Source organism: Paroedura picta, chromosome 16 (genome assembly GCF_049243985.1).
Source record: "Paroedura picta isolate Pp20150507F chromosome 16, Ppicta_v3.0, whole genome shotgun sequence".
NCBI lineage: Eukaryota > Metazoa > Chordata > Lepidosauria > Squamata > Gekkonidae > Paroedura > Paroedura picta.
In genome coordinates this window covers 16,055,433-16,069,831 of record NC_135384.1, presented here as the reverse complement: position 1 = coordinate 16,069,831, position 14,399 = coordinate 16,055,433, and the positions used below count along the sequence as shown (strand labels likewise).

The window sequence follows — 14,399 nt, the reverse complement described above, 5'->3', positions numbered from 1 at the left end:
TTGAGGGATGGTACGTGGATAAGGCCATGCCAATGGGGTGCTCCGTGGCCTGTGCGGTCTTCAAGGCGTTCAGCTCTTTCCTCGAGTGGGCGGCCATGGCGCGGGGGGGGGGGGGGTTCACCGAGCTGGCTCACTCTTTGGATGATTTTTTGATGGTGGTCCCGGGGGGCACGGATGCCTGTTCTGTTAGGTTGCGGGCGTTTCAGTCGGCCATGGCCGAACTGGGCGTGCCCATGGCCAGGGACAAGACCGGGGGTGCTGCCACCAGGCTCACGTTCTTGGGGGTCGAGCTCGACACCGTAGCAGGGACTTCCCAGCTGCCAGCGGACAAGGTGTCCTCCTTACGGGAGCTCATTCGGGGCATTCGCAGCAGGCGGAAGTGCACGCTGCGGGATATGGCACTGCTTGGGCACCTGAACTTCGCCTGCAGAGTGGTTACCCCTGGGAGGGCATTTTGCTTTCGCTTATCTTTTGCCACCCGGGGATTGTCTCATCCGTTTCACCGCCTTCGCATCACCACGGAAATGAAGGTGGACCTGCAGGTGTGGCAGCAGTTCCTAGATGGTTTTAACGGTGTGGCCATATGGCAGACGCCGTTTGCCCCCGGGGATCGGTTGCAGGTCCACTCCGACGCAGCAGGTGGCTGCGGGTTCGGGGTGTATTTTAATGGGGAGTGGTGTGCTGCCAGGTGGCCAGACGCCTGGGCGGCGGAGGTTCACTGCGATATGACTTTCCTGGAGTTTTTCCCCATCTTGGTGGCGGTCCGCATTTCGGGGCCGCGATTTGCCAATCGCCAGGTGGAGTTCTTGTGTGACAATCAGGCCGTGGTACAAATAGTTAACAAGCAGACTTCCAGATCCCCCAGGGTCATGCACCTGGTCCGGGCTTTCATGTTGTCCTGCTTGTCGCACAATGTCTCCTTCCGCGCCAGACACATTCTGGGGGTTACCAATGAGTTGGCCGACGCTCTCTCTCGGTTTTAGGTTGAGAGATTCTGGCGTCTTGCCCCTGCAGTGGCGGCGGAACCGGAAGCGTGCCTGCCAGACCTGTGGGAGCTTGGCGCCGCCTGATCGTGGAGGGGGTCTTGTCGTCGTTGGCACTAGGTGGGCCTCCCGTCGGGCAGCCTGCGATTTCGTGGGATTCGCTCGTTGGTTGGGACGTTCTTCCATCTGGCCCATGAGAGAGGACCTGCTGCTACGGTTTCTGGCCCACCTCAAGGAGCGGGGCCTTTCCTGTAGGACGTTGCGCGTCACTCTGGCCGGACTTTCTTTTTGCTGCAAGGCCATGGGCTCCTGGGATCCGGGGAAATCGTTCCTGGCCCAACAAGCGGTGAAGGGTTGGAGGCGGCAAGGGGGGGTCTCGGACCGATCCCAGATGCCCCATTACCCGGGCCGTACTGTGCCAGCTGCTTGAACGTTTGCCTGCCATGGCCAGTTCCGAACTTGAATGCGCCCTGTTTCAGGCGGTGTTTACTGTTGCATTCCACGGAGCCTTGAGGGGCGGCGAGTTGGTGGCTCAGTCCTGTTCAGCACGGTCTCCTACGGGCCTGCTAGTTTCGGATGTGGAGTTGGTGGACTCTAGTGTCCAGTGCCTTGTCCGCCATTCCAAGTGTGACCAAGGGGGCAGGGGGAGTCACGTGTACCTTCCAGCTTTTCGGGGGTCGGCCGATTGCCCGCGACGGGCTATGGTCGCTTACCTCAGGATCAGACCTTCGCTGCCGGGGGCCCTGTTCGTCCATCAGAACGGGACTTGCTGGTGGCCGTTCTACGGGCTTGCCTTCAGAGGGCGGGGCTCCAACCCTCCGTGTACGGGGGACATTCCTTTCGCATCGGGGCCGCCACCGATGCATATTTGGCTGGCGAGCCACCCAGGGTCATTAAGCGGAGGGGAAGGTGGCGTTCTCAGGCTTATAAGTCTTACATTCACCCTCAACATGCTGTTTGATTTATGGTTTTTCCCAGGTGTCCCATCAGCAGCGGCGGCAGTCTCGGTGGTGGGGCACAGTATTCTGTACTGGGCTGGCAAGCACACGTCTTCTACCGGATGGGGAGTGCATCTCGGCCTGGAGGACGTCTGCAGAATTACTTGGTCTGGGAGGCTAGGGCTGCGGTGGTCATCATTGCTGCGGATCGTGGCGGACGATGTTCTTCGGTGGGGCGTTCCGGATGTGTTGGTGATCCATCTGGGAGAGAATGATTTACCTTTCATGACCGGCCGCCAGTTGAGCGCAGCAATAGCGGAGGACTTGAAGATCCTGCAACAGCGGATGCCGCATACCTTGTTTGTTTGGTCTGACCTGTTGGATCGGCTCGTTTGGCGAACCGCTAGACGGTCCGATCGGGTGAATTGGGCCAAACAGAAAGTGAATAAGGCGGCGTTGAAGACGGTACTTTCATTGGGGGGCGTGCACGTCCCGCACTCCAGCATAACTTTTTGTTCCCCACGCGCGCTGGGGAAGGGCGGGGCTGCCGGCCTTAAGAGGCCGCGAGGAGGCGGCCCGCCCTCTTTCCCCTCGGACCTCGTGCCTGGACAGCTACCCTCCCGTCCCTCCCTGTTGTTTTTCATTCGTTGCAGTCGTGGTCGGGTCATGCAAGTTAGGGAGCCTGTTTGCGGGGAGCCCGTCTGCGTACGGGACTCCCCGGAGTAGGGGGTCTCGTTAAGGAGACCGGCCAGAACCGGGTGCGGCCTACCCGGCTGGGAGGCCAGGGGCCCGGGGCCAAGCGAGAAGAGAGGACCCTATGGAGGCAGATGCCCATGGGGTCCTCAAAGGGATCCCGCGGCGGAAGGCATCCCATCCTCCCGGCTGGGAGTGAGGTTTGGAGCTGGAGCGCCGCAGTTGTGGTGGTCAGCCGGCCGGCTGACAAGGAAGGGGCTCCCTCACCTGCATGTGGGCCAACCCTCCCGTTGGAGGGGCCCAGGTTAATAAAACGGCTGCGGCCAATTTGTTGCCAGAATTGGGTCTGCGTCATTACTGGATCAGTCGCCCCCTGCTAGTCAACAGGAAAGCTACTTTTAGCCACCTGAAGTCTTGTTCAGTCTCCCTGTATTCTGCATGGCTCTGATTTTAGTAAAGTGCTCAAGATGCCTGCTGTAGTCCTCTTCCAAATGCCCGTGACATATCGTTCCTCTATCCCCCAAATCCTTACCCATGCAACCAGCATCTCTGCTCAATATCATCTGATTCTCCTCCTTAGTACAGTCCTGCCCTACAAGGCTTATCTCCAACAGACATTTCTGGGTGGTCAAGGACCTTTCCTCTCCTTCCCATGAGCTGAAAGGCTTGTTGGATCCAATCCATTACGCATGGCTTTTGGGGCAGTAAAGAACCTGAGTTTTAAAAGTCTAAGAAAAATTAACTGAGGTACATGGAGAATGCTTACAGAGCATAATGCGTCTGTGGTTTATGGTGGTGTGTGTCTTTATATAGATGTGGTGTCTGCTGCATAACAGCAGCTGGGAAGCACATGACTCATGTTTTTATCATTAAAAGGCAACTGATCCTGGCCCCACTTTAAGCTTTTTTGTTGTTGGACATTTATACACTACCATGATTTGTTGGACAATGGTTTTGTAAATGGTGTGTGTTTTGTAGCCAGTATTTTAATAAATCATCATGATCCTGGCTCCACAACCATTGGATCACACAATTTCCACTTTCCCTATTAACGCAGCTTCCCTTGTTCTCCCTGCGCCCTGCCAAACGCTTCCTCCTCAGAACCCAGCCCGTGCCACTTTCCCTTCATATTCAAGGGGAAGTCCTACTCAGCATGCACCAAAGATGGAGCTGGAGACGGACAACTGTGGTGTGCTACAACGGCTGACTATGACAAGGATCGTAAATGGAAGGCGTGTGCTCTTCAAGGTAAAAAGTGCCATGGTGGTAAAGTCTGCCGACCTCACTCAAACCAGTCCTTGAGTTTTTCAACCTCTCTACATTCATAAGTGCTGTCAAGTTGCAATCGACTTAAAGCAATCCCAGCAAGGGGCTTTGAAGGCAAGGGAGAAGCAGAGGCAGTTGGCCATGGCCTTCCTCTGAAGAGCCTTCCTTGGTAGCCTCCCTTCCCTGCTTACTAAAACAAAACCAGAGTCCAGGGGCACCTTTAAGACCAACAAAGATTTATTCAAGGCATGAGCTTTTGAATGCAAGCACTCTTTGTCAGACTATGAACTGACTATCATGACATCATGACAGTGAGAATATATAAGCAAAAGTTAAACCTGTTAAATTAGTAAACTGTGTCACAGCATCCAAACACAGCCATATGATAAAACAGCCAATAAGTCCCCTCAAATTCAGTTGCAGTTCACCAAAACCATAGGAGAAATAAAACTGTCTATGCGGCTTACACTTTACCATTTGTTGCTTGCCCCATCTGTCTCCACCCAAGTGTGAAACATACCTACAATTAGAAGCTGCAGAGGAAAGGACGTGCAGTAATGGGTTTATACTAGAAGTACAACGATATAGGCTAGATAGCAGGAAAAAAATGTTCACAGTCAGAGTAGCTCAGCCGTGGAATAGGCTGCCTAAGGAGGTGGTGAGCTCCCCCTCACTGGCAGTCTTCAAGCAAAGGTTGGATACACACTTTTCTTGGATGCTTTAGGATGCTTTGGGCTGATCCTGCGTTGAGCAGGGGGTTGGACTAGATGGCCTGTATGGCCCCTTCCAACTCTATGATTCTATGATTCTAAGCTGAGCTGGCAGCTATCTTGTCCTGAGACCAGAGAGTTAAATTCAAAATTACATTATATATCACTAACAGTCACATTGTCCCAATTAAAATAAATTGTGAGGAATGTGGATACACGAGTTAAACAAGGTTAGCATGCATAGTGAGATAGAAAACTGACAGGATTGGGCTATATCATGCTTCCAACTTCTCCTTGGTGTTGATAGATCTCAGCTAAATCCATCCCCTCTGTTTTGGGTTGTTTCCCCAACTGTAGAGTATGAAGGCAACTCGAATGGCCAGACCTGCGTTTTCCCCTTCATCTATAAGAACCGGATATTCTACACCTGCACCAATGAAGACACCAAGGATGGGAGATTCTGGTGTGCCAACACTGGGAACTACGATGAGGATAAGAAGTGGAGCTACTGTGCTGATACAAGTACAGTCATTATATTGGCAAATAGTGTTGCAGGCTGACAAAGAAAGATCTTGGGTTTGAACGCTGCTGAGCTGGAGAACTCCATTGCTGTGTTACCATCTATAATCAGATGAAAGTAATAGGATGTTCTACATCAGGGGTAGTCAACCTGTGGTCCTCCAGATGTCCATGGACTACAATTCCCGTGAGCCCCTGCCAGCAAACGCTGGCAGGGGCTCATGAGAATTGTAGTCCATGGACATCTGGAGGACCACAGGTTGGCTACCCCTGTTCTACATCATGCCACAAAGGAAATCAGTTGTGATGATGAGAGATGTTGTAGCCTTGAATAGTCGGTAATCTTTGAATTGGCTGGAAGTCCACCCTCAAGTTTAGCTGGCCTACAGCCTTTCAGAGTCTAGCCACTTCATAAAGACCAGAGGGCTTAGCCAGGAGAACAAACAAAGGTGAGAAGGGTCCCTGCAGAGCCAAGTAGCTGAAGCTAATCCAAGGCAATCAGCTGCAACAAGGAAAGGGATGTCCCACTCCAGCACTGCCTTTCAAATCTTCCCAAGGGTGATATACTTTAGATGCAATCCCATAACACCCATGAGTGGGCTGTGGCCATCCAGAATGTCTTGAATTATAACGACAGAAAATGCAGGTTTTCTGAATGCTGTGTCAGGAACAGAGAAGACATGGCATTGGTTTATTGTATACTGAAGACATGGTATTAATTTATTGCGCAGAGTGGTAAGGCAGCCGTCTGAAAGCTTTGCCCATGAGGCTGGGAGTTCAATCCCAGCAGCCGGCTCAAGGTTGACTCAGCCTTCCATCCTTCCGAGGTCGGTAAAATGAGTACCCAGCTTGCTGGGGGGTAAATGGTAATGACTGGGGAAGGCACTGGCAAACCACCCCGTATTGAGTCTGCCATGAAAACGCTAGAGGGCGTCACCCCAAGGGTCAGACATGACTCGGTGCTTGCACAGGGGATACCTTTACCTTTACCTTTACTGGAATAGAAAAAAACCCCCTAATGAGTGGATAGAAAAGATGTTTTTAGATGTATTTGACAAAAGTGCGTTAGGGATGTTTAAAAATGTAATTTGGACAGCAGCTGCAGTGAAGCGTCATGAGTGTATGATTATGAGTGGCAAATGTTATAGAGTTTAGGGTATTTTTTCCTTCTTCAGCTCTACTAGAATAAAATCAGAGTCCAGTGGCACCTTTAAGACCAACAAAGATTTATTCAAGGCGCGAGCTTCCGAGTGCAAGCACTCTTAGTCAGACTAAGAACTGACGAAGTGTGCTTGCACTCAAAAGCTCACGCCTTGAATAAATCTTTGTTGGTCTTAAAGGTGCCCCTGGACTCTGATTTTATTGTGCTGCTTCAGACCAACACGACTACCCATTTGAATCCAGCTCTACTAGATATAAGATATATCACGTCTGTAATATTCTTTTTATGTTTTATTTAAAGGTAAAGGTAAAGGTATCCCCTGCACAAGCACCGAGTCATGTCTGACCCTTGGGATGACGCCCTCTAGCGTTTTCATGGCAGACTCAATACGGGGTGGTTTGCCAATGCCTTCCCCAGTCATTACCGTTTACCCCCCAGCAAGCTGGGTACTCATTTTACCGACCTCGGAAGGATGGAAGGCTGAGTCAACCTTGAGCCAGCTGCTGGGATTGAATTCCCAGCCTCATGGGCAGAGCTTCAGACTGCATGTCTGCTGCCTTACCACTCTGCGCCACAAGGGGCTCTTATGTTTTGTTTACTGCTGCGCTTAAGAATTAAAAGACCCCGGGTTAACCAGCTCTCAATGTATCTGACAAAAGGCTGTTAGGGATGTTTAAAATGTTATAGAGTTTAGGGTATTTTTTCCTTCTTCAGCTCTACTAGATATAAGATATATGTCTGTGATATTCTTTTTATGTTTTCCTCACTGCTGCGTTTATTAATTTAACCCCCACCCGCCTCCAGCTCTCAATCTCTCTCCATTCCCTTCTAGGACTCGATTCCAGTCCTACAGGGCCGTGTGTTTTCCCTTTCATCTTCAAAGGAAAGACATATTTATCTTGCACCACAGATGAGACACCCATTGAGCAACCCTGGTGTTCTCTAACTGGCAACTACGATGTGAATCCCAAGCGGACTTACTGTGAGACCTCAGGTAAAAAAGCCAGGGGACGGAAGAGGTACACGGATTGTGTGGCTACCATTCCTGATTCCTATTTGATTCCTCTTTGTCAGTTTCTGAAGCATGGCTCTTTTATTTATTTAATTTCCTCCTCAATGTGAGCGTGAAGCAGCTTACATCTTTCACCTCTCCTCCATTTGACCTTCACAACAGCCCTGTGAGGTAGGCTAGGCTGAGGGGGAGTAGTTGTCCCAGGGCTACCCAACAGGCTTCTGTGGCAAAGTGTGGATTCAGACTTGGGGCTCTCAGATCCTAGTCTAACCACTAAGCCATGCCTACCTAAACAGAATCGAAGTCAACAGGGTGGGCAGGGTGTAACTCTACTTAGGATGGTATGGTTAGTTTTTAACTACAATGTATAATCTTGGATCACTGTAAAGACCCATCAGTATAGGCCACTTGTCTGCATACCTGTGGTAGCTCTCAGCAGCGCAGCTCTGCTCACTTCTGCTTTAAAAAGGTTTGTAGTTTCCTGACATGTGTCCACCCAGCACACTATGCACCAGCAGGTGTGCACATCGAATATGTGCTTTCTTATGCCGTGTCCATGTAAGCAAATGCCAGCAGTGTGGCTCAATAAGAATAATAAATAGGGACAGTGATCGTTTTGTTTCATCGGCAATACTTATGCTTCCAGAGGTGAAAATTCAGGTGAAATGACTCCAGGAAGTGTACAAGTAATAACAACAGATTTTTCTGAACATAAGACACTACCTTTTAAGTACATCTAACCTGGGCCAGCTTCGTGTAGTGGTTAAGAGCAGCACGCTCTAATATGGAGAAGTGGGTTTGATTCCCTGCTCCTCCACATGCAGCCAGCTGGGTGACCTTGGGCTTGTCGCAGTTCTGTTGGGGCTCTTTTTGCTGAGCAGTTCTGTCAGAGCTCTCTCAGCCATATCTACCTCACAGAGTGCCTGTTGTAGGGAGAGGAAGGGAAGGTGAGTGTAAGCTGCTTTGGGACTCCTTCAGGTAGTGAAAAGTGCCTTATAAAAACCAACTCTTCTTCCCCTTCTTCTTCCTTCTGGAAGACTGCTTGTTGGATAACATCTAGAAAGTTCCCGCTTTTTTTTTTTTTTTTTTTTTCCAGGCTCAAAATATTTTATTTGTTCATTTCTTGCATTTGAAGTATTCTTCGATGACATCTTTGGCCTGAGATTCTTTGCCATAGTCTTTTACAACCACACAACTGCAGCCCACAACTTTGCGAGGTTTTCCTTCTCTGTCGATCTTGCAGAGACCTACCCACTCACCCAGTTTCTTGTTGTCATCAACCTTTATCAGGTTGATTTGGTGTTCAGCACAAAGTGCTTCCACAAGTTTCACATACATGGGTTCGTTACAGTTGGATGCAAGAACACAAAGGTGGGCTTGGCGTTTGTCTAAGGCTTTGGCAGCTTCACGAATTCCACGGGCTAAACCATCATGGATAAGTGCAGTCTTAAGCACTTCTTGAAGCGCGGTGTTAACGTCCATTACACCTCCAGCAGCAATGCCTTCCTCGGCCATGGTTGATGGTGACGCTCCCGCCCGGGGTTGCAGCTTCCACGAGCCAACGCTGGAAAAAAAAGCCGAAAGTTCCCGCTTTTGAGCCATTAGACCAGCGGTAGTCAAACTGCGGCCCTCCAGATGTCCACGGACTACAATTCCCATGAGTCCCTGCCAGCAGTCACTGGCAGGGGCTCATGGGAATTGTGGTCCATGGACATCTGGAGGGCTGCAGTGACTACCCCTGCATTAGACCATGATTTTAGTAGACTGTGTCTGCTGTTTGGAAGAGATGAAGCTGCCTGACTCCTTCTGTGCTTCTTTTCCCAGGAGTCCCACAGCATTCCAGTGATGACCATGAGGATTTACCAGTCACCAGTGATATCTTGGGGTGACCCAGTATTGGTGTGCCTCTATCCCACTTCCCCTTGCACTACAAAGGCTGTCTACCCCTCCAGCCAAGATCTGCTTGCTAAGCCCTGCCTGCTGTGCCTCCACCTTCAGAAGTGAGGTGGGTGGTGCCCGAAGACGCATCTTCTTCTCACACCTCACTTGTGGAATGCCTTTGTTCTTGGAGCCTCCTCTACTCTCATTCAAGCCAAAATGTTTATTTTTTAGCGGGGCTTTTAAATAGTAGTTTGATCTTTTACCAGCACCAGCTTCTAGTCCGAGAACTGTTTTTGGAGATTCATTTTAAACTGCTGCTGATGGTTTTTACGCTCTGCCCAGGTGTGTAATACTGGGCTTTGGATAGCTGATCCATTGTTTTTATGGTATTTTATGTTTTTTAAATCTTGTTTTACTCGGCAGGCTTACTCAACCTGGCTCTCTGGATGGAGGGGCAATATAGCAGTTGTTTAAATAAATGTATCTTTAACACCTTGCTCTATTATATATTTGTGAAAAGCCCTCTTGGGCGGAGACTGTCTGGGCCCTGTCCGGATCCTGTCCGGCCCCTCATGCGTCTGCATTGGCCCGGCCCCACTGAAGTTTTCTCTTCAGCCTAACTTCCTGGAGATGAGCTGTACTTCCAGGGGATTCTCAGACCCCACCTAGAGGATGGCATCCCTAAACCTCAGTGGGATGCAATGCTACCCAGTCACCCTTCCAAAGCAGCCATTTTTTGCCTGGGGAGGAGATCTTTATAGTTTGGATATGAGCAGCAATTCCAGGAAATCTCCAGGACCCACCTGGAGGTTGGCTGTCCCTGATCTGAACATATTCCTTGAAGTTTGGAAGTGGGGCCTCAAAAGTGTGTAATGCTCCTGCAGCCACCTAGCACCCCCTGACCTATTTCACATCAAGAAAACATTGCAGAGAGGAGGTAAGGTTGCCATGTTGGTGTAGGCTCATGTTCTGGAATTCCATACTACCTAGGTGTGCATAAACCTGACTAGGGTCAAGGCTGCTGTGTGCAGAGAGACCTCCTCTCAGGGTTGCCACCTTCCAAGTGAGGCACTAAACCTACACCAAATCATGAGCTAGCACTCTCTCTACCCCATCTCCCTCACAGGGAGTCTGTTATGGGGAGAGGAAGGGAAGGCGATTGTAAACTGCTTTGAGACACCTGAGGCCTGCTGGGTGACTCTGGGCCATTCCTGGTTCTCTCAGAGCTCTCAGGCCCACCTCCCTCACAGGGTGCTTATGGGGAGAAGAAAGGAAGGTGATTTTAAACTGCTTTGAGACACCTGAGGCCTGCCAGGTGACTGCAGCCCATTCTCAGTTCTCTCAGACCTCTCACAGCCCCACATCCCTCACAGGTTGTCTACTGTGGGGAGATGAAGGGAAAAGGTGCTTGTAAGCCTCTTTGAGACTCCTTTGGGTAGTAAACAGCAGGGTACAAAAATCCAGCTCTTCTTCTAAGGAGGAACCATGAAAGAAACATGTGGGGACATAACATTTTATCAGCAGTAAAAGAATGGTTGTGAGTGCCCTGCATAGTGCAGGGGGTTGGACTAGATGACTCAGGGTGTCCCTTCCACCTCTATGATTCTTTGTTTCTATGATTCTTGGCAGGGGCGGGATGAAGCCAGGGCAGGAGAGCCCATTTCTCCCCTTCTGGACAGCCCAGGCCCAATGTACACCCTCATGATACCCATGGCATTTATCTGCATTCCCTTGCTGCAGGCCAACTGAGTCACGCCAGGTCCAAGACCACCCCAGACTTGTGCTGATGTCATGAGGAAGTAGGAATTCAGCCTAATCCTGGACAAGGGGTGATTCAGGCTGAATTCCTCATGCAAAAGTGGTCTATGAGCATCAGAAATTGACTGTCTTAATATGCCTGTAGATTTTGAGCTAGACCTGAAGCATGCCTTCCTAAATATGACAAGTGAAGGTTCCCTCTGCCCCACTTTGGTGGGCCAGTCTGTTATCTATATGGTCTATATGTGTAGTTATCTTAACTATAAGACTGTCCCTCTTTAAGATGTCAAGTGCTTATATACATATGCCCCCAGTGCAATTATGACTGGGGCCTTCTGGGGCTCAAAATTAGGTCTAATGCATCATATAAAGAGTGCAGAATCCTGGAAATGAACAGATAGGTTTAAAGTTCAGAGTTTCTAAGGATACTATTAGCAGAGAGAATCAGCAAACTGAGCACCAGTAAAGATCATGAGTGCATGCACATGTAGGCACACATCTACTCACACTAACAATTCTATAAATCTGCCAGTTGCCTAAGCCAGGTTCGCTGGAGAGGTGGTATAGCAGTTTTTGAAAGAAAGAAATGCAATAGAATACAATAAAACCTCACTAATAGTCTCTGAAATTGATTGTCCTACATGCCTTCCAAAAGTTGATGGCTCCCTCTGCACCCACTTTGGTTGATCAATCTGCTCCCCAAATGGCTATACCCAAATGGCCATACTGTGTATCTACAAAAGTGAGCAACTATATTGAAACTGAGCACCAGAAGGCAGGGGCTTCTGTTCAGAGGATAATATTTATAGGCCAGGAATCTGAAATCTGGTTCAACTGCTGAGAGTGCTTTTGGGAATTTTGTGAACAGGCAGTGGGTGTCATAACAAAATGGCTGCCCTGAGGGTGAGACCAATTTCAAAATGGAGTTGACATTGGGTTGGGTCCAATTCCACACTTTTGGGAGATCCCCCAAAACGTTAGGAGGTTTCAGAACAAGCATGCTCCTTTGAGGGATGCAGCTAGAATCATAGAATCATAGAATCATAGAATCATAGAATCATAGAATCATAGAATCATAGAATCATAGAATCATAGAATCATAGAGTTGGAAGGGGCCATACAGGCCATCTAGTCCAACCCCCTGCTCAACGCAGGATCAGCCCTAAGCATCCTAAAGCATCCAAGAAAAGTGTGTATCCAACCTTTGCTTGAAGACTACCAGTGAGGGGGAGCTCACCACCTCCTTAGTCAGCCTGTTCCACTGCTGAACTACTCTGACTGTGAAAAATCTTTTCCTGATATCTAGCCTATATCGTTGTACTTGAAGTTTAAACCCATTACTGCGTGTCCTCTGCTCTGCAGCCAACGGAAACAGCATCCTGCCCTCCTCCAAGTGACAACCTTTCAAATACTTAAAGAAGGCTATCATGTCCCCTCTCAGCCTCCTTTTCTCCAGGCTGAATATTCCCAAGTCCCTCAACCTATCTTCATAGGGCTTGGTCCCTTGGCCCCAGATCATTTTCATCGCTCTCCTCTGTACCCTTTCAATTTTATCGATGTCCTTCTTGAATTGAGGCCTCCAGAACTGCACACAGTACTCCAAGTGTGGTCTGACTAGTGCCGTATACAATGGGACTATGACATCTTGTGATTTTGATGTGATGCCTCTGTTGATACAGCCCAAAATGGCATTTGCCTTTTTTACCGCTGCATCACACTGCCTGCTCATGTTTAGTTTACAATCCACAAGTACCCCAAGGTCTCGTTCACACACAGTGCTACCTAGAAGCTTTATTTCCAGGTCAGTTATTTGCTGTCAGAAAGAAGGTGCCTCCTGGGCTCTTTTTGAACTACCTCCTGCTTCAAAGAAAAGGAGAAAGGCTGAGACAAGCTCTTAGCTTTGGAGAAGAAGCAAGTGGATTCCAGAAAACACTATTTATTTACAACATTTATATCTCACATTTCTCCCCATTAATTCAGTTGAAAAATGAATCAATGCTAGATAAACCCCGATCAGGGTGGCACTAATTTAGCTATTTTTAAATACAGGCATGGTCGACATACTTTGTTTTTGCAAGTTTACGAATGACCAATTAATTATGAAACTACTAATTAAGAATAATGGATGTGTCCCCAACAGCTGCTCGCCTGTTATGAACATCATATCAATTAGCATTCCAGTAAGTGATAGGTTAGAAGCCTCTTGTGGTGCAGAGTGGTAAGGCAGCAGACTTGCAGTCTGAAAGCTCTGCCCATGAGGCTGGGAGTTCGATCCCAGCGGCCGGCTCAAGGTTGACTCAGCCTTCCATCCTTCCGAGGTCGGTGAAATGAGTACCCAGCTTGCTGGGGGGTAAACGGTAATGACTGGGGAAGGCACTGGCAAACCACCCCGTATTGAGTCTGCCATGAAAACGCTGGAGAGCGTCACCCCAAGGGTCAGACATGACTCGGTGCTTGCACAGGGGATACCTCTACCTTTAAGTGATAGGTTGGATCTGGGCAGCTCTTTCGTTTAATCTCACTCAGTTCCTCCTCTTAGTTCCTCAGAGCACTAATCCTAGTCACCCCAACCCTAGTCACCAGTGCAGCCTTTTGAGAGCCAAAGACGACCCTCTCCTACCCCACCCCCCACCAACAGCCCCATGAATGGTGTCTTGGAATCTTCAATAGTGGCAAATCTAGCCTATTTCCATAATCCAGTGGCACCTTAATTAATTAATTAATTAATTAGACTTGTCTACTGCCGCTCCTAAGAACTGGCTCACGGCGGTTCACATAAAACATCACATATATAACACACATTAAAAACTTACAATACATAATATTCCCACAATAACAATAAAATCTCCTTAACATTATATCCTTACAATAGTACTCCCACAATAACACAACAGCTAAACAAGTAAACAAACAAAACAAAGACTCCTGCAATAACAACAACAGCAGCAGCAACAATACATTTGTCCTCATTTTCTTACTATGATAATAATTAATTGGATAATTGTTCGGTACTCTGTCAGCGCATGGGATGACGATGAGTCTCAGGTTGGTGCATTAGTTTTACCATGAGAACGGAGTTAGATAATGGGTTGGAATTGCAGTTCTGCCATGTGGGCACTAGGGGCCGCTGGCGGCAAAATTAAGGTGCAGTAGGAAAACTTGTAGCTCCTTCTAGCCTAGCTGATTCATTTATGGTGAGAGGTAATCTGAGCATCGTGCACTGAACGCCACGATTAGGGATGGTGTTAACTATTGAGATATCATACATCTCAGAATTCCTGATCTGAACCTCTTTTAAAAAATACTTTCCTCTTTTGCTGCTATTGAAATGGTTCAGCAGTTTTAACATCAATACACACCCTCTAGGAAATGTTTCGTGTTTTAGAATTTTCTTGCTCCAACAGACAGATGCCCCTGGTCTTGTCAACCATTAAAATGCAATAGAAAGAAGCCTGGTATCTCCATTACTCCGAAAGT

At 48.6% G+C, this 14,399-nt stretch overlaps 2 protein-coding genes across 4 annotated transcripts in view; one reads left to right on the top strand and one right to left on the bottom strand.

Moving 5' to 3' along the window:
* Positions 1–9,656, top strand: part of LOC143826690 (uncharacterized) — a 38,625-nt gene extending 28,969 nt beyond the window's left edge. The window contains exons 13-16 of one of the 3 annotated variants that reach the window (XM_077315585.1): positions 3,716–3,862; positions 4,948–5,112; positions 7,104–7,265; positions 9,108–9,656. In XM_077315585.1, the coding sequence (XP_077171700.1) occupies positions 3,716–3,862; positions 4,948–5,112; positions 7,104–7,265; positions 9,108–9,172 (539 nt within the window). In that variant the 3' untranslated portion in view covers positions 9,173–9,656. Of the gene's footprint in view, positions 1–1,961; positions 3,605–3,671; positions 3,863–4,947; positions 5,113–7,103; positions 7,266–9,107 lie in introns of those variants that run through there. The other 2 variants (XM_077315586.1, XM_077315583.1) reach the window with 2 other exon arrangements.
* LOC143826692 (small ribosomal subunit protein eS12) lies at positions 8,355–8,854 on the bottom strand. Its single transcript, XM_077315589.1, has one exon. It carries the CDS (start codon positions 8,796–8,798, stop codon positions 8,400–8,402), a length of 399 nt encoding a protein of 132 aa, XP_077171704.1. The 5' UTR covers positions 8,799–8,854; the 3' UTR covers positions 8,355–8,399.
* Positions 9,657–14,399: the final 4,743 nt, after the last annotated feature.